Source organism: Struthio camelus, chromosome 9 (genome assembly GCF_040807025.1).
Source record: "Struthio camelus isolate bStrCam1 chromosome 9, bStrCam1.hap1, whole genome shotgun sequence".
NCBI classification, from domain to species: Eukaryota; Metazoa; Chordata; class Aves; order Struthioniformes; family Struthionidae; genus Struthio; species Struthio camelus.
In genome coordinates, this window is record NC_090950.1 from 3,524,405 (window position 1) to 3,543,613 (window position 19,209).

The 19,209-nt window shown below is 61.1% G+C and overlaps 1 protein-coding gene across 1 annotated transcript; it reads left to right on the plus strand.

The window, feature by feature from the left end:
• The first annotated feature begins 487 nt into the window (after positions 1-487).
• Positions 488-18,721, plus strand: ETV5 (ETS variant transcription factor 5). Its single transcript, XM_068954002.1, has 13 exons — positions 488-635; positions 1,171-1,305; positions 1,378-1,465; positions 1,562-1,609; positions 1,722-1,772; positions 8,680-8,809; positions 9,394-9,669; positions 12,391-12,641; positions 13,350-13,412; positions 13,699-13,767; positions 13,926-14,095; positions 16,255-16,356; positions 16,724-18,721. Exons 2-13 carry the CDS (start codon positions 1,261-1,263, stop codon positions 16,943-16,945), a joined length of 1,515 nt encoding a protein of 504 aa, XP_068810103.1. The 5' UTR covers positions 488-635; positions 1,171-1,260; the 3' UTR covers positions 16,946-18,721.
• The last annotated feature ends 488 nt before the right edge of the window (positions 18,722-19,209 follow it).

The following is a 19,209-nucleotide window of genomic DNA, read 5'->3' on the forward strand; positions in this document are numbered from 1 at the left end:
CATAGCCCCAAACAGCTGTTAAGAGCAGAGGGTGCCCCGTGCTGTGCAAGGCCCATGCCTGTCCTGCTCGCTGAGAGCCTGCTCGTCGGCAGGTGCTAGGGGAAGGCATGCAGGGAGCAGGTCTCCCAGGAGCGAGCCACCCCCCCCCCCCCCCCCAAGCTTCTTTCAACCCCCATCCACCCCCACCTCCGGGGCGGGCCGCGGCCCCTTTAAATCCTGCCCTGCTCGGGCCCCACCCGCAAGCTTCTTTCCTCCTTCTATTTTTTTATGAATGAAAAACGTCCTCGCCGGAACCATGCAAATCCCGCCGCACCCATTGGCTGCCACCGCCTCCCTCCCACCCAGCCGGCCTCAATGGTGCCCCGTGGAACGGCGCGGGGGCGGGCTCGGAGCGGCGCCGCGACCAATCAGGCGGCGGGAGCGCCGGAGCGGCGGTGCGCCATTGGGCGGTGCGGAGGGTAAACAAGCGGCGCTGGGCGGGTGGAGGGAGGGCGGCTGGGGGCGGGGCGCTCGCCGGAGGCCGCTCGGGAGCTGCGGGCCGCGGCGCAGAGCGGCAGCGCGGTGCCCGGGTGCGGAGCACAGCGCAGCAAAGCAAAGCAAAGCGCCATCCGTGGCCCCGGCCCGGCCCGCTCCGGGTGAGCCCGCGGCGCCCCGGCCGGCTACGCGGGGCCGAGCGGCGCAGCCCGGGGCGGGAGCGGTGTTTATGAATGGCGCGGGCCGCGCGGTGTGAATGGCGGGGAGGGGGGGGGAGGGGGGGTGGGTGGATGGCGGGGATGCGCGCGCGCGCGGAGGAGGAGGAGGAGGAGGAGGAGGGGGGGGCGGAGTTTATGAATGGGGCGCGCGGGGCGGCGTGGGAACGGCCCCGGCTGCGGCGCGGCCCTGCAGCGCCGAGCACCAAGGGGGGCGGCGGCGGGCGAGGCGGCCGAGGCGTGCGCGGCGCCGGCCGGGCCTCCCTCCCTCCCTCCCTCCCTCCCTCCGTCCTCCCGCAGCGCGTGATGTCACGGCCGTTTCTATAGAAATTGGGTGACATCACGAGCGGGGGGCTGCGACCCGCCACGCCAGGAGCGGGCCGGCTCCCCGGGGAGGCGCGCAGCGAGGCCGAGCCCCGGCACGGCGCCAGCCCCGGGGGCGGCTGGGCCTGAGCCCTTCCCCAACCCCCTGCACCCGCAGCCCTGCACCTGCCGGAGCCCAGGCGGGAGCCCCTACCCGGGCCGGCGTCGATGCTGAGGGCGCCGGGGGCACCGCCCGCCTCCCCGCGCCATGGATGGCTTCTACGACCAGCAGGTGCCCTTCATGGGCCCCGGGGTAAGTGCGGCCCGCGCCCCTACCCCGCCGGCCGGCGCCCGGCTCGCCCCCGCTCTCACCCTCTCCTTGCAGAAGTCCTGCGCCGAGGAGGGCCGAGGCCGGCCGGCGGGCGACAGGAAAAGGAAGTTCTTGGAGACCGACCTGGCCCACGACTCGGAAGGTAGGCGCGCGTGGTCTCGCCGCGGAGGGGCGGCAGGGCGAGGGCCGTCACCGTGGTCTCGCGGCGGCCGCTCTTAAGGCTTTCGCTCTGTTGCAGAGCTCTTCCAGGATCTCAGCCAGCTCCAAGAGGCCTGGCTAGCTGAAGGCAAGTCTCTCCCCAACCCCCTTTCCTTTCCGCCGTGCAAAATCTCTCCGTGGGCCCGTCTGGAGACCTGCAAAGGCTTTAACCCCCCCCCCCTTTTCATTTTTGTTTTTAGCTCAGGTCCCCGACGATGAACAGTTTGTCCCAGATTTCCAGTCCGACAACTGTAAGTAATCAGGCTGCTTTTTTTTTTTGGTGTGTGTGTGTGGTGGGGTTGTTCTTTGTGATGGAAACGCGCGGGTGCAAGACGCCACGCTCGGTTCGGAGCCGCTTCCGTGGCAAAGCGGTTGTTGCCGGGGCAGGAGCCGCATGGGCGTATCAGTGCCGTTCTGGGCTCTTCGGGGTGCAACTTGCAGTGTCCTGACCCTCACAAAAAGGAGGAGTACAGCCAGGTGCACGGCAATACCTCTCGCTGGTCTCTGGGCTCCTCTGAGACTCTCTGCTTGTTCGTAGTAACGTCGATTTGCTTATAAACGCTCCTTTTCAAGTGGATGTGAAAGCCCGTGCTGGGCTTGTGGGTTAGCCACAATCTCTGCAGTCTCTAGTTTCTTTTTACAGCCCTGGCCTAGCGCTTTTGGCAAGAGCGGACCTGAGCAGTGAAACCTGAGCCGCTTTAAGCAGCATTAATCACTGGCAAGCAAGCGTATTTAAAAGGAGGCCAGAGCAAATGCAGTCCCGCTTGAATTGCATAAGAGAGCGAGCGAGCGCGCGCGAGTTGTTTCTTAGCCGTGCTTCGTTGCCCGAAGCGGTCAGGGGCGAGGGCAGGGGCTGGCGCGCGGTGCTCGACGGCCCGTCGTGTCAGCGCGCCTCTCCGGCGCTGACTGCCCTGGAAGGTGGGGGCAGATCGGCGTGTTTTGAATCGTTACCTGGAAAACATAAGTAGTGGCTTGGGGTTGGTGGATGGGTTTTGCCGCTGAGGCAGACGGCTCCAGAACTTGAAGGAAATCAAATTTAGCCTGCAGTCGAACAGATTTTTCATTCCAGCTTTGTCACAGCATGCAGCAGAGTGCCTTATACTACAGTAAATGCATGTTAATTATTGCTCTTTGATTACCTCTAAGTGAGTGGGAAGCTTGCCATTAAACCGTTCCAGACAACCCAAGTTTTCAGATGCGTTTTTTTATTTTTATTACTATTTCTTTTTTTTTTTTCTTTTTAAATCCCCCTTCTGTCCTGAGATAAAAGGCGAGCCCGAAGTCAGAAACGCAACTCGCTGTTGACATCCTAGTGCAGCCCGTCAGCTCTTGCTTGGAGCGGTATAAACTGCAGCATGCGTGGGAGGGTGGCTCTTATAGCTGAAGCTGTTTCCAGTGCCTTTTGGCAGTCTCTTGTTTCCTTGTAACCTGAAGAGCTCAGAGGGAAGAGACAGACATTTCTGGGCTATGCAGGGGAGAAGGGAGGGGGGGGGAAAAAAAAAGCATTTGGTCGAGACTTTTAATGTACTTCTAACCTGCTCTGCCTCTGCGGACCCTGAATTACCGGTGTTGAAATGACTTTGTCACCTGAAAGGAGCTCTCTCCGCGGGTCTTCCTGCTGTACTAAGCTTCCTTGACTGTCCTGGGGGGGTAAAGCAAGCGTGGCCCTCGCTGTTGAGCGGGGGACGGCGTGGGCTGGGGGCGCGTGGCTGCCCGCTCCCGCGGCCCCGTCGCCCGCACGAAGCCGCTGGGCGGGATTTGGGCGCTGACTTGAAGCTCCTAACTTTGCTGCCCGGGACTAGAGAGCATCTAAAGGGGGAGAACCTGTTTCTGACTTACAGCAGCACCCGGCCCCATTTCATTTCGTTCCGGTTTTTGAGCCGTGTGCAGTCTCTAAGTTAGCGAGAGAAATGCATCCGGGGAAACCTCCTCCCTGCTGCCTGGCCTTTGCTAGCGGGGACTCGGTCCTTGCGTTTTCCGGGAGGCGCGCGTGGGGCGCGAGCAGATTAGGGATGTCGGCGCCCGTCGTCCGCCCGCCGGTTCGCGGGTCCGCGTCGCACCCGCGCACTCCCGCGGAGGCGGGCGCCTGAAAGGGCCTCTCGCAGCCGGACGGGCAGCCCGGGCCGCCCGCGCGGGCGACCTCCACGTGCCGCTGCGCCTGCGTAGTCCCAGCCGGCGAGGGCTGAGCCCGCGGGAGCCGCTGCCGGGCTGCTCCGCGTGGCCCCTTTCCCCTTCGCAAACTCCTTCTCTCCTTTTCTCCCCAGCAAACTGGCTCCGTGCCCTCCTCCTGGGCACTTGCGGTCTGCAACGCCCGAGGGCGGCCCCCGGCCCCGTTCCTCGGCCCCGGGGGGGGGCACCGGCCGAACCCCCTTGCCGTGGGAAGCGCCGCGCGCGACAGGCTGAGCACCGGCGAAACCCCAACCTGCGGCATCTCACCTTGCTTAAAAAAAAAAAAAAAAAAAAATCCTTGTTGCGCCAGGCGCGTCCTGCCGCCCACTTGCTTCCCCCCCCCCCCCCCCCGAAAGGTGCCTCCTCAAAGGTGGCGTTTTGCACGCTGGAGGGGCGCCGGGGCAGAAACTCGCCCTGACGGACAAGGGGAGCAGAGCTCCCCTGAACAAGGGAGGCGTCGGGCTCCGGCAGCGGGAGGCGTTTTCCGCTCGCCCCTTTAGAGGTGGCGCTCCCGGGAGCGTGCCGGATTTTGGGGGCCGCGGCGTGGGGACGGAGGACCCACGGGGGAGAGCTCGCCTCGTGCTGCCTGCCGGGCACGAGGGTCGGCGCGGGCTTCCCGGTGACAGCCTGGTGTTGACTGACGCTCGTTGTTCTCGCGCCCTGGCCCGACGAGGGTAAGCGCCCAGCAGCGGCGGCGGCGGCGTTGTGTCTCGGGAGGCTGCTTAGATCACTGTTAGGCGCTGGGGAAAGCAAGCGCTGCGAGGGGCTTTGCCCTGCAGCCAGAGGGTGGGAGCAGCGGGGCGAGCTAGACCGGGGCTGAACTTGTTCCCCTGGGGAGTCTCGTCCCCCGGCGCGGGCGGTTGGCGAGCGACTTGATGAGCAGGGTGAGGAGCTGGTGATCTGCGGCACCGAAATTTAAAAAAAAAAAAAAAAAAAAAAGGAGGTTTGTTCCCAAGGAAGGGTTGTTTAAACAAAGGGAAGCAGGAGCCCGGGCTTCTATTTCTGGCTCTGTCTCCCGGTGTGACCTTGGGTGCGTCCTGTAACGCCGCCGGTGCCTTGGGGAGGGGGGACGGGGGGATGGATGGGGGATGGAGGCACAGGCGGGGAGGTTAGCTCCCAGGTGGCAGCTTGAGCGGCTGCCAAGGGCCCCAGCTGGTGGCCGAGCTGCGAACGGTGGCTTGGTTGCCTTCCCTTGGGCTCGGGCTGGCACGCCAGCGCCGCTCGAGGCTCGTGGCGAGCCGGCGCTCAAACCGCCGACGGAGGTTACGGCGCGTCGGGGTGGGTGCAGTAACCCGGAGAAGGAGCGCTTGCGGGCCGCGCTCCGAAAAGCTGCCGGTCCCGTCCCCCATCGAGGGACTGCACCAGCGATTCGAGCCCCCTGCGTGGCTTTGGGCGGGGGGGGGGCGTGCATCAGCTTTCCTGCGGGAAACTTCAGACCCCCTCGGTTCAAGGTTTGCCTTCCCAGCTCTTCGAGCTGGGCCAAACTTGGCCAGAAATACAGCGCTGGCTGGCGATGCGCCTGAGGTCTCTCCTCCTCACCTGCGGTGGCCCGGCTGTCCCCTCTCGTCCCCTTCCTGGGGGCTTGGGGGCAGGAGTAGCCCAGAGAGGGGCCGTCGCAGGCCTCCGCGTGGCTCGGCCCCGCAGCGGTCGGCTGAGGCGCGTTCGCCAGCCTCGTCCGTAGCTAAGCTGCTTCCTCTGCCTATTTTATAGCTTGTAATTAGAGCGAAGAGCGGAGGAACGGACAGGATAAAAGCGCTCGCGCGCACAAAGCGCCTTTGAGGCGTTCGGCGCCGGGGCACGGCATACCTTGCCCCGTCAACACCCGGCAAGCGGTCTTGGCATGTTCCCGGCTCCCCTCGCCTGGGCCGCTCGCCAGCGGGGAAAAACCCCAAAAACCAGCGCGCCGGCCCAGAGAGCCGTTAGCGGGGATGGGCCGCGGTGGCGCTGCGCCCGTCCCGCCGCGTGCGGCGAGCCGCTGGCACGGCCTCCGGCTCGGGAAGCGGTGGCTGCAGCGGGCGCCCGGAGCCACGGCTGCGTCCTCAAGACGGGCTGGGGCGGGGGGGGGGGTGTGGGGGGAGAGATTTTTGCGCTGGGTGCTCTCGCCGGGCCCTGGGGGGGGACCGACTCGCCCGGTTTGGGGAGCCCTTTGCGCTGGGATGCCTGCAAACCCACTGGTGCCGGTGGTGGGCCCAGGTGGGAGAAAGGGGTCCAGAGGCCAAGGAGCTGGGGGGGGGGGGCATGGGAGATGCTCCTCCGAATCAGCCGCCTGCAGTTATTTTTCTTCCTCTTCACTCCTCCTCTCGCCAAAGGGCGTTCCTGCCCTCGCCGCAAGCAGCCTTGCACAATCGCGCTGGGTTTCTTTTTTTCTTTCTTTTTTTTTTTTTTATGAATGAACTTGGCGGAAAGGCCAAGTCTTGAAGAGCAGCGCGGGCCGGCCCTGCCGTGTTTATGTAAGGAATTCAAACGTTGCCCCGAGTCCGGGCTTCTCTATGCGGACAGCTGGTCTCTGTTATGATCTTAAGTATCGTTTCCCTTTTCTTGAATGGCAGCCCTAAGCTATGGAGGGGGTAGGAAAAAAAAATCTTTTTTCCCTTTTTTTTTTCTTCTCTTTTCTTTTTTTTTTCTTCCCCTCCTTTTCCCCCCTCGCGGTATGAATGGAGCGTTCCGAATTGTTTGTGAATGGAGGGTGGTGCCCGCTCGGAGACTTTTTTCAATGAATAACCAGACCCCATTGTGCGGCTGGCGGAAAAACAGCCCGGCTCGAACAACACCGAGACTGTTAGAGAGAAACATGCCCGTGATAGGCAGCTGGAGCGCTTCCAGAGCAAGTTCCCCTTCGCTTTCCTGCTGGGTGCCTGGGCCCGAGCAGTCTCTGCGCCGGCCGGGATTAACGCTAGAAATGCTGAAGGCAGCAGAAACTCATCTCGAGGGGGAGGGAAAAGAGACGAGAAATAAATCGGGCTCCTTAGCGTTTGAAGGCGCTGCGAGGGTCTGCGCTCGCCGGGGCCCGCTCGTGCCTTCGCACTAGAGAGGAGACAACCTGGGCTTCATGTTTCCAGTGCTCCTCTGGGGATTTTATGCCCTTGGTACCAGCTGCGCTGGGCTGCGGGGGCGGGGGGGGGGAAGGGGGAATCAGCAGCTCTTTAAAGGTTTTGACAAATTAGGGGAGCAGCTAATTACCTGGCAAGCTGTGAAGAGTTGTCCTGGAGCGATTGGTTCCTCTCCTGATTTAACTGGGCTGTGTTTAGACTTTGCATGGAGCTAATGCTCCTTTTCCGATTAGTCTTGGCTCCCTTGCTACTTAGGTGAAGATCTCTGACGCACTTTCCCTTTCCTAGAGTGTCCAGTTTTAGAAGTTGATTAGGTTAAGCGTATATTACTTGGTTTAAAATTATATATAGTGAGCAGGCTTGGTGGGGCTGGGAAGGATTTAGGTTTAGTGGGACGTTTGCCGGTTGAACTCTTAAAATTGTGGCTCTCCATTGCCCACCATCCCCAGGGGGGTCCCAGGATTGACTCCTCCTGATCAGGCGGCCGAGTTCGTGTCCAGCAGGACACAGCTCACCTTGTTTGGGCCAATTCCAGGAGAAAAGTGGATCTGCTTGAGCCGCTTGCGTGGCTCTGGCCAGCTAATTTGGAGCTGGGTGAGCCACTTATTAGCCCATAAGCTCCAGGATCTCAGCGACACGCAGGCACCCGTGTTTCTCGCCCGCTTCCCTGGGCTTGATTGTGGCCGAAGCAGGATTGGCAGCCTCTGGCTCCGGCACGTAGAAGGGAGGGATTAGACCCATGTTCCCCCACCACCACCATGTTGCTGACCTGGGAACAGAGCAGGAGTCTTAACAAATCCACCTGCTGTGGGATATGAGCTTCCTGGGTGCTGTCAAGGGTCCAGTATTTTGCTGCTGGCTCAGTGGAGCAACTAAAATTCATTCAGAAGTTGTGGCTGCCAGTACCCTCGTGCCAAGGAGCTGGGGCAGTCTGGGCTTTGGCACGTGCTGTCAGGCAGAGAAGAGCAAATTTAGCTCAAAGGAGCTTTAAATGTGCAGAGTGGGGTCTTGTCCGTAAACCCAGGTGGTCTTTTTTGAAGCCTCACGATGCAGAACTAGCACCCATGGCTAAAGTGACTGAGGAAGTCCAGATATCTGCTCTCCTGCAGTTATTTGGTGTCCTTCCTCCAGTTTTTATGCAACCGTAGGACTTTCTTCCTTCCCAGAGCTCCAAAGCGAACCGCATCTCCTCCCCCTGTCTCAGGCGTGCCCAGAGGAGCAGAGCAAGGGGTCCGTGTTTGGCTGTGCCAAGCGGAGATCGTGCCAAGGACAGCGTCCTTGGAGAGTGTGCAGGGCCCTGCCTGCTGGTTGTACCAGCTCTTGCATCCCTGGTTGCCACCATAGCTTGGTCCCTTGGTGGCAAATGTCCTTCAGGGCAATAGGCAAGGTGGGCTGGGCTGTGGTGCTGGTGGCATAGCCCCCGCAAGGGGCTATGCGGCTGTTCTCCCCACCACAGGTGTATTCGGCCACCTTCTCCCCCATAGAAGTGCTCCAGGTCAAGGGGCTGGTGAGCATCTTGCTGCTACTCCGCTAACAGGTGCAGGCTGGAAAGATAGGTCTCTTGGAGACCTATCCTGCCCTGCTTTGGTGGCCTGATGGCCTTGAGCAGAGCCTGACCTAAGAGGCACAAGCGATCCTTCTGTCTGCCCCTGCCGGGCAAGGCCAGCGCTGGCCCCTTCATGCAGAGCCTGCTCTTGCTTTGCCCTTGTGGGCATGCGTGTGGGTGTCTGGCTGGTGTCAACAGCCTGAGCCAATCGGGTGGCCGTCCTAGCCCCCACGGTTAATTTTGTTCAGGAATTGGGCACTGAGAGCACCGCCTGTAGATGCTGCCCTGGAGTAGCATCGCCCGTCGCAGTCTCCCATCCATGCCAGCTCAGAGTTGAGGCCGCAAGTCAACAGCGCGCGGGTCGCAGCGTCCTCCTCCTCTTTCTCGTTGCAGTGGTCCTGCACGCCCCACCTCCGGCCAAGATCAAGCGGGAACTGCACAGCCCTTCCTCCGAGCTGTCATCCTGTAGCCACGAGCAGGCTCTCTGCGCTAACTATGGAGACAAGTGCCTCTACAACTGCTGGTAGGTCGCAGACAGGGTGCTGGGGCACTGCGCCCTGCAGAGCGCTGCTGCGGGTCCCCTCCACGTTCTGCTAGCAAAAACCCTTGTGGGCAGAGTTAGGCCTTGAAGCAAGGGCTGGTTTTGGACATCTTCTCGGGGAAAGCCTGGGCTCTGCGGTGGGATGCGCGAACGCCTGCTACCAGCCCCCAAGAAATACTTGGCAACTGAGTTTGGCTTTGCCTGTCCCTGGGGATGAGAGCGTGCCGCGTCGACGTCGGGAGGTTTTTGGGAACGCTGTGCGCCGCTGGGGTCAGAGGCACTGTGCGGCTGTCTGGCACCCTTGAAGGGTGGGGAGCCCTGGGTGGCCAGAGCAGACCCCTCTTGGGTGGGAAGGCCACGAGGCTTGGGCGCCAGGAGGGTGAGGGATGCTCTGGCTGTCTGCAGCGCTGGGTCCCATCGCAGGACCTCGTCTCGGTTGTCAGTCTCCACGGTACAAAGATCCCCCGGGGCTGGCAGCCGTCCTGCCACGTTAGCGCTATCTCCTACCCGCCAGTCCTAGGTGAAGCCCCAACGTGTAACGCTCCTGTTGCCTCTCCTGTCCGCAGTGCCTACGACAGGAAGCCCCCCGCTGGGTTCAAGCCATTAACGCCACCCGCCACGCCAGTGTCTCCTGCTCACCAGGGATCGTCGCTCCCACCGCCGGCCCCGGCCGTGCAGGCTGCTGCCCATGCGGCCCCGGCCACCCCACTCCGGGGGGCTCCTCCAGCCCCTCACCCTCTTCAGGAACAGAGGCAGCAAACCTTTGCCGTGCCACGGCCACCTCACCCACCCATGCACATGCCAAAGATGATGTCCGAAAACCAATACCCCGCAGAGCACAGGTGAGGAACGCGCCGCGCCTGGGCCGTTGGCAGTCGCGCTGTCTCAGGTAGATCTGGCGGGGGCTGCCTGTTGCCTGAAACACAGTAGGACAGTAGGTCCCCTTTCACTTCTACACAGAGCTAGAAGTACAAGCGTCACTTCTGAGACTTTGGCCTCTCTTCAGAAAAGTGCCCTGTCAGGACTCTTTCTTGGGCGCTTTGCTCTCTTGCCAGAGCTCATCCTTATTCGGCAGTTTCATTTCTGCTGCCCAACCAAGCACGTGGGTCTTTGCTGGTGTTTCTGGGAACTTTTCCCCTTTTGGGATGGATCAGTGATCTCGGATTGTGGGGAAGGGATAAGAGGTGGCCAGGATATCTGCCCCCTTCCTCTTCACTTGGGTTGCAGACCACGTGCCGGATGTGGCCGTCTGGGGGCTTGCAGAAACCAGTGCTGCAGGGCCCGAAGGGAGATAACTGCCGGTTGTCCTGATAAAGTATGCACGAGGATGTGTCCCTTCACAGGGACCGTGGGCTAGGCGATCCCAGGGCAAAAAAAAGCAGAGGGTGCCTTCAGCCTCCGTGGTAGAAGTGCAAAAGCTGAGGCTCGGTCTTGAGTAGGCTTTGTTTTTTGATCTGGTCACATGTGCTGACTCTTCTCTTTCCTCCGGCTTCCCCTTGCTTTCTGCAGATGCAGGATCCTTTCTGAACTCAACATTTGGGTATTTTTTCCTGAGCTAACCTGTTTCCTTGGAAGGCCAAGGAAATATGTTGCCCACGAAGCCTAGTGCGAACATGCCTGTGCAGCCAGAGCTTTGCCTCTGCCATGGGATGCCGCCTGCCACTCACTCCTACTTTTCCTGCCAGGCGACCCTACTTCTTGCTTCTGCTAGGAGCTGAGATGCAGGCAGACGGCAGGGCTTGTAGTTTTTATATCTGGACTTGTAAGACTTGCTGCTTTCTGCTGGGATCTCTTGGCTTTTTCTCCTCATGACACAGCTTGCTGCTAACAGGGTTTGGGGGTCCTGCTCACCCCAACCTTTCCCAGCCCCCAGCGAGAGCTGGCAAAGCAGCCTCACACAAGATGACGGCAGCAAAGGCTGCTGTGTGTGCGCGAATCCCTGCTGCGATGGGCTGGGCCAGAGCTCCTGCCCATCCTCTTTCCCACCTGCTTCGGGTCTGTGCTCTCCAAAGTGAGCTTGGCCAGGCCAGGAAGCGGCTGCAGACTCAGCCTACCACCCGCTCGTGAGCTCCCGTAGGTGACCTTCAGACATCAGGCTGGGAGTCGGGTCCTTAACTGTTCCCTGGGGTGCCAAGCTGTGGGTGGTGACCTCTAGAGGCAAGCTCTGCTCGGCCATGTGCGTGCAAGGATTTGGGTGCTCCGGCCACGACACGGGGCACCCTGAGATTGGGGCATGGAGGATACCCCATAAAGAGCATGGGTGGGCAGTTATTTTTTGCTCCCAGCCTCAGCCCGTGGCTGGAGCTCCTCATCCAGCTGTCTGCAGAAGGGGTAGGCGAGTTTTGCCCTCGGGGCTGCTTTTGAGGGGGGAAAGAGGATGATTTTGCATGATGCCAAGGGGAGAGGCCGGCTCCCTCTTTGAGCTGCGTTGCACCAGTGTCAGCTGGCCACCGAGCCCCGTCAGGGCTAGTGTCCCTGTCCCTGGAGGCTGGTAGCAGCATGAGACGGGCCGAAGAGCTGGTCGCCTGCCACGGCCCGTGTCCGGCAGGCAGCGCGGGGCACGGGTCATCGCGGGGACGTCCTTCCCCGCGACGGAGGGCAACGCGGCGGCGCCCTCGTGGCGCACGGCAGCTCTCGGTGGGCGGCAGGGAGTGAAGGTCAGGTGGGGCGGCGGGCTGGGGAGGGGGCAGCGAAGCAAAGGTCAGGCCGCGGGGTTGTATTTCGAGGCGGCTGCCCCAGGTGGCTAATCCGCCCCGGTGGGCACCATGGGGACGGGCATCAACAGAGAGGCTTCGCGGCATGGGCGGCCGAGCGGGGCCGCGGCTCCGGCCGACCTCGGAGCTATGCGGAGGGCCGACCCGTCTGGAAGCGCGCTGTACCGGCCCGCGGCGCTAGGGTTTCGCTCGGGCAAGGGCAGAGGGGACGCGGAGCGGAAACGGAGTTCATCGCAGCCCGTCAGCTGGGAGCGATCCGGTTACAAAGCCGTAACGGCGCGGCGGCCGCCGGAGGAGCCCGGCGCGCGGCGGCCGCCCCCGCCGCCGCCTCTCAAGGCGTTGTTGGGGCGAGCGGGGTGCCAGCGCCCCGGCCCTTCCCTGGCACCGAGGACAAGTCGCCGCCAGGGTTCGAGCTGGGCGCCCCGGGGAGCGGGACCCCGACCGAGTCCCCCCCGCCCCGACGGCATCCTCTCCCGAAATAGCGCTGCCTCCCGCGGGAGGGCTGAAGGTTTTTAATCCCAGCCGCGTAGGCAGATTAGGGGCCGACTAGGATCTCGGAGGCGGCTGGGTTGGGTTTGGCGTGACGTAACCGCCCGGTCCCGGCTTTGGCGAGCCCCCCCCACCACCACCACCACCGCGGCCCCCTCTCCTCACCCCGCGAGCGCCATAACGCTTGTTTTTTTTGGGGGGGACGACACCCCTCTGTCCGCCCTCCCCGTCCCCTTCCCCCGGGCAGCCTCTGAGGGGAGCGGGCCCGGCTCTCCGCCCGAAAAGCGAGGGTCGCCCTCCGATAACGCCGCGTCTCTCTCTCTTCCCCCCCCCCCCCCCCCCCCCCGGCCGCCCCTACAGGTTTCAGAGGCAGATGTCTGAGCCCTGCCACCCCTTCCCGCCGCAGCCCGGGCTCCCCGGCGACCACCGCCCCCTCTACCACCGGCAGCTGTCGGAGCCCGTCGTCCCCGCGGCCCCTCGCCCCCCTCAGGGATTCAAGCAAGAGTACCACGACCCGCTCTACGACCAGGGGGTGGCCGGCCTGCCCGGCCCCGGCTTCCCGGCCCCCCTGGGCATCAAGCAGGAGCCCAGGGATTACTGCGTCGACTCAGGTCCGTCCGGAGGCCGAGCGGCCGCTGCCCCGAGCGGGGGGGGGGTTTTGGGGGGGGGGGCGCTCGGCCCCGGGGCCACTGTTTAACCTAGTTACGGCGGCGGATTATCTTCCCCCTTCGTGGGTTTTTGGCTTTTATTTTTCTTTTCTTCCCCCCCCCCCCCCCCCCAACCCGTTTCCCTCCACAAGGCGGAGGGGAGGGAGTAAAGCGGCCGGTTGCGGGATGCCCGGCGGCGGGGGAAGACGGAGCCGGGCGGGGGGGGGGGAGGGTGACACCGGGGCCGGCGGCGACTTCTGGCTGCTCGCACCGAACCCCCCCCCCCCCCCCCCCACCACTAAATCCCCTAATCGCCTTAGGCCTAAAAATACGGCGACCTCGGGCTCGAGCGCGGCCGAGCAGATGGCGGGCGAGGGAGGCGGCGGCCAAAAGCCTTGCGCCCCCCCGCCCCGTCCAACCACCCCCTGGGCTGAAGGGCTCCGGCTGAAGGCGACTCGGACCTCGCTGTCGCGGGTCGTCCGAGCGGCCTTGCCTCCCCGAGACGCGGGCGGCGGGGGTCCGCGCCCCCGGCGGCAGCGGGGAAGGGAGTTAATGGCGGCTGGAGCCGGTGCGGGTGGGGGGGAGGCGGTTGCGAGGGTCTCTCGCGGCCGGGGGAGAGGCGGCGGGGCCTCCGCGGCTCAACGCGCCCTTCCCTTCGTCTCTCCCTTGCAGAAGTGCCTAACTGCCAGTCCTCGTACCTGAGAGGAGGGGGCGTCTTCCCCGGCAGCCACGACGGTGAGCGCGCCGGGGAGCTCTTCCTCCGGCCCGGCCTTCGCCCTCGACCTCCTGAAGCCCCCGGCCCACGTGCGCGGGCGGGAGGGAGGGACGTGGCTGGACACGGAGGGGCGAGGGGAGGAGAAGCCTGCGCTCGGCCAGCGCGAGGCTTGGACGGCGCCTATCGCGTGGCCAGAGATAAGCGGGGACTAGTTGCTCCCTGTGCTGGGTGAGGCCAGGCTTGTTGGTGGGTCTGGCTGGCATGGCGGAGGGTCCCCGTGCTGACCGATGGCTCTTCTCCCCCTAGGGTTTTCGTACGAAAAGGACACGCGATTGTATTTTGACGACACGTGCGTGGTACCCGAGAGACTGGAGGGTGAGAAGCTAAGATGGGAGGTGGGGCGAGGGGTAGGTCGGGCCGACGGCGGGCGGTTCGGGGCCGGGCTCTGCGCCCCGCTGCGAAGCCGAGGCCGGTGGGCGAGCCCCGCTGGTATGGGCCTTCTGGTTTAACCACCCACGTCTCGGTGTGAGCAGGCAAAGTGAAGCAGGAGCCCACCATGTACCGCGAGGGCCCCCCGTACCAGCGCCGCGGGTCCCTGCAGCTCTGGCAGTTCCTCGTCACGCTCCTGGACGACCCCGCCAACGCCCACTTCATCGCCTGGACGGGCCGGGGCATGGAGTTCAAGCTGATCGAGCCCGAGGAGGTACGGGTCGCGTGAATGGGGAGGCAATGGGGAGCTGCTCCCACCCCTCAGCTCTGCCCTAACACCCTGGCTGCTAGAGCCAGGGCAACCTCCAGAGCTGGCGTTGGGGTCCGGAGGGGTCTTAGCCAGGACGTGATAGGTCAAGTTGGCTCTCCACGTCCTCCCTGGCAAGCTAGGAGAGGCTGAAATCCAGTTGCGAGGGGCCAAACCGTTTTCAGACAGGAGAACTAAATCCTGGAGCCCAGTTGCTTAACAGAGATCTCTGTGATCAGCGTTGCTCCTCCAGGGGGGAAAAAAAAAAACCACACTTGCGCTTGAAGTGAGGCATGTGTCCTACTACCCATCCGCCTCTGGAGGGTGAGCGGGAAAAACCAGCGATCCATCTGCATCCAAGCAGCTGTAGAAACGTGCCTTTGATTTTCTTCGCTGCCAGCACCGCAGCTTCCTTATCTCAGCAGCGTTGCACGGAAAGACCTCTGCTCCCAGAGCAGCTGGGCAGGTTCAGGTCCTAGTCCAGCCACCGAAAATTTGGCTCTGGTGGCACGGCTTGGGTCCCCCCTCAGCTGCGGCCGTGCTCGATCCCACATAAGCTTGTTTTTCAGGGTTTCTCTTGGTGGCACTGGCTCCCTGCCCCAGGCTTGGGAATCCATCTTACCTCTGAAAGGGGGCAATTCTTGCAAGACCCAATCTGCCCACCCTGTGTCCTGCATCCGTTTCTCTCTGCTTGCACCTGGGAGTAGCTGCAGCTTCCCGGTGACCCCCCCCATCACCAAACTCCTTGAAAGTGGCCTATTGAATGTCCTCCACCTCCGCTGCTGAATGTTTTGCAAAGACCTGCTTGAGGGGAGCTCTTTGGTCGCGTCTCCCTGAGCCCAAAACTGCTCTAACATCTTCTGCGTTTGGTTCCCACCCCCGCCGCCAGCGGTTTCACTGGTGGCTTTGAGTGATGTTGCACTGGGCTTCCTAAGTCCCTGCCTGGGAGCGTTGCGCGGAGCTGTGCAGAGTTTTGCAGGGTGACACAGAGGAAGGAGCTGTTTGGGAAGTAATTGAAACCAGCTGTAGAGCTGAGCTGCGCATTGTGGGTAATTACCCATAATATCTATTACGCTGTGCATGGAAATTGTGGTTTTGAAACTGCTTTTTTGGCAGGCTCCCCTAATCAAATGTCTTTTGATTAGGCCTCCAGTTTAGCACTGCCTGCATTGTGGCAGGCTGCACTCGAATCTGGAACTGCTTTAGCAACAATCGCATTTATTGCCTTGCGGAGCGGGCCAGATTTCAAGGGGCGGCGGGGGCGTCTGCTGTGCCGCGAGCGCTGCCACAGCACGCGGGGAGCTGGACGCCAGGCTGCGGCCGCCTTATTTAGGGAGAGGAAGGAGTGATTCTCGCTGACGCTTTTGTAACCGGCGGTGCCGACGTGTGCCCTAGCTCAGTGGGGTATTGCTGGTGCCAGTCTCCTTCGCGTGACGCGAATCTGCCGTGCCCTGGCCTTTGAGCGCGGTTGCTTTGCTGTGGGGAAGGACGCCTTTCACTCTGCCCTTCGGGACTCGGCTCCAGGAGGAGAACATGCTCTTGGCTGTGTTACGCCTGCACTGTGGGGTCCCCATGCAGGAAGCCCTAAATTCACGTTCGTCTCTCCCTGATCACGCTAGCTTATCTCTCTGTTTTGGTTTTAGGTAGCTGAGGAGCGGAAGAATTGCTCCTGTCCCAAGCAGATATCTTCTGTCCAATTTTTTTTGCTGTGCAAGGTGAAAAAGGCAGCATGCAAAATTCAGCTACTATAGGAGAGCTTCCAGACTGGGTGTCCTGCTCTGAGGCCAGGCTTCCAGCTTTGGGTCCTTCCAGTGCCTGGGGCTGGGTTTTATTGCAGTTAGCTTGCAGAAACCTCATGGGTTTCTTCCTGGGTAGACGTTCTGCAGGTTATCCATGCCAGGGATTTTTCAAGAAAGAGGTGGACGTGTGTAGAGCACACTGATATCTGCTGACTTTTCTCCCCCAAAAAGAACTGTGGTGAGCAGCCTGGTTGATCCAGCCACTGGAAGCAAGCTGCCATCATGCATTTCTGATCTGCGATCAGATATTTTGCAGCTCTGACTTATAGAGGGCCCACGTCCAAACAACAGCTTGAGCTTAGCCGGCTGTTTCCTTTCTCTCTCCAGGTAGCACGACGCTGGGGGATCCAGAAGAACCGACCCGCCATGAACTACGATAAGCTCAGCCGGTCTCTGCGCTACTACTACGAGAAGGGCATCATGCAGAAGGTGACTGCTACCCGCTGCAAAGCAAGGGGCAGCTCCCAACAGGGTCGTGGTCACCCCCTGTCACCCCAGCACATGAGACAGGGCAGGGGAGGGACTACCCCAAGTACAGGTCATCCCCATGTTTTTCTTATTCCCCTGCAGTACAAGGGTGGGAGGGGACATTTCCTTGGCAAACCGAGTCCTGCCATAGACTCGGTCCTTGGGCCACATGACTGCCCCCATCCTCCCTTACCTAGGCTAATTCGGCAGAGCCCAAGCACTCGTTAAAGTGCCTTTTTTTTGAGGGGGAGAAGAGACGGTTCGGTTCTGCCCCAGCAGAGCTCTCAAGGAGACCTCCCATCCGCCTTACGCCTCTGTGTGCTTTCAGGTGGCCGGCGAGCGGTACGTGTATAAGTTTGTCTGCGACCCCGACGCCCTCTTTTCTATGGCCTACCCCGACAATCAGCGCCCGTTCCTGAAAGCGGAGCCCGACTGCCACGTGAACGAAGACGAAACCTTGCCTCTGACGCACTTCGAGGACAGCCCGGCTTACCTCCTGGAGGTGGATCACTGCGGCAGCCTTCCCTACGCCGAAGGTTTTGCTTACTGACTTTGCCAGCCCGCAGAGCAACTAGCGCTAGCAAATGCAGTTTGGGCAAAGGAGGGCAACGATTTTATAGAGAATATTTTTTGCTGTTCCTATTAAAAACGAAAACAAAAAAAGTACAAACAAAACACACAAACTGGCCTTTAAGCGCAATTGGAGGAATCTAAAACACGTGGTGCGCGTCACCATCACGTTCCCGACCTTGCTGTCCCAGGGCTAGTGCATAGGATGGCCCGTGGCTGACGCCTCCTGCCAAACATCAGCGAGATGTTTTAGGGAGATGGGGGCTAAACCCGAAGTCTCTGATCCAGGCCGCGCTTCTCGTGAGCGCGAGACGGCCGCTGGCTCCAGCCGTGCCCGCGGGACTGGCTGAGACGGCGCGACTCTGCAACGAACCGTCACGACAATCCGCTTCGCATTGATCACAATACGCGTAGCTGCCTTGTGTGTTGGAAAGGGCTTTGATTTGCACAGACGACGGATGTGTCGCGGGAGGGGAGGGAGCGCCATCCGGGTCGCGGGGGCTTGGACGTGGGGCACGGCATGGCCCTTTGCAGCAGCAGCAGCCTCCCCTAGCCCGGAGGTGCCTCCCGGCTGCTTCCTCCACAAAATCCTACCCACCAGACAGTTGTTCCAATTAAGGGTCATTCTTTGATATAACGGTTTTTCAGCCTGCCCCGCTTCATCTCCCTGTCCCTGTTGCTTCTCCTCCCCTTCTGAGGCTGCGTGTGATGGATTTAATTTGAGGGGAGGAGGCGGTGGCAGTAATTGCCTCCCTTCTTCCCTCTTTTTTTTTTTTTTTTTTATGTTTTAGGAAAAAGTTTCTAAAGTGATTTTTGGAGGGTTTTTTTTTTGTATTTTAAGGAAAAACTTTTCTTGCAGACAGGCTGCTGCTCCCCTGGGGCAGCAGGCAGTGCGACGAGAGCCCCGTGGCATAGGGGGGCCCGCTCAGGGACACCCCGCCAGCCATGCCCTCTTTGGCTTTCCCCCGCGTTTTCCTGGCGGCACAGCCGTACCCTCGCCCACGCGCCCCGGCGGGGCAGCCAGGGCTCTGCATCCCGCTGCCTCCCTCGGCGAGCGCGGGGCTCGAAGCGCGGCCTCGCCGGCACGCCGAAGCATCTGGTCCACCCCATTTCACTGCTCGAACTGTCACCCCTGCGGGGCTTTGAGACTGAAACGCGTCGAACGGCTCAGCTTCGTTCCCCTCTTTGCTCGGCATGGGTTTTTTTTTTGTTTTTTTTTATTTTTTTGGAGTCGGGCTGTAAAGACGTGGCAGGTGAGGAGAGCTGGGTATCGCCATGTTAATGTACGCCGGCTCCCTTCCAGCTCCTGCCCCCTCCCCGCTGCCGTCCCTAACACTCCTACCACTCATATATACGTACCCGCATATCCCCCCCCCACCCCAAAGGCTACAAGTTTTTGTTGTAAATGCTGTATAGGAAATTTTTTCTCCTCCTTAGTTAGCTTTGTTTGGATTTTTTTTTTTTTTGACTGATTCACTCTTTTTTGGGGAAAGTATGAAGATTAACTCTCGGTAGACTTGGTTACTCTCTCTGTGATGTATAAAGTGGCCTGTACAGTCAGGAAGCGTTCGATGGCGAGAACTGCACCTTGGGGATAGATTTTAACGTTCGTTCCGTGCGGAAGGTCTACAGCGCAGAAGGGGTTAATCTGAGGATTGATTCGAAATAATCTTTACTTGAGCAGGGCTATGTATCTCCTGCAAAGCTGCATTACATTCTGTACTGTGTACAATAAAGGATCTTGCTTTCTGTTCAGGCCCTGCCTGCTCTGCCTCGTGTTTTGGGTGTGCCATTAGACGGTATCTGGGCCGTCTCGTCTTCTCGCCGGGGCTGGGGAGTCCCAGTGGGGTGGAGAGGGAGGCCTGGTAATGGACTTTTGGGGGCAGAAAGATGTCTGTGGTCAGCGTTAAAGAGAAGGACCCGAGTCTCCTGGGCTTTCTTGAGCGCGCAGGATCCCTAGTCTGGAAACACAGGAGCCTCCGGCCCTGCTGCACGAGGCTCGGCCAGTGCGGGCAGAAGCAGAGCCGCGTGGACCTTTGCATCCTTTGTAGGAACTCAGACCAGCTGGATGTTTTAAGTCTAAACCATTAAACCCCTTTCCTATCCCTCTTCTTCAGCAGCTGGCCTCAGTGTTGCTGTGGCTTTCCCAGAGCAATGTCCGGAGAGAGGATCCACTCGTGAATGCGGGCGCTTCCTTTTTGGTTGTTTGCAATTTAATATTGCTTTTTCCTGAGAGCTTTTCAG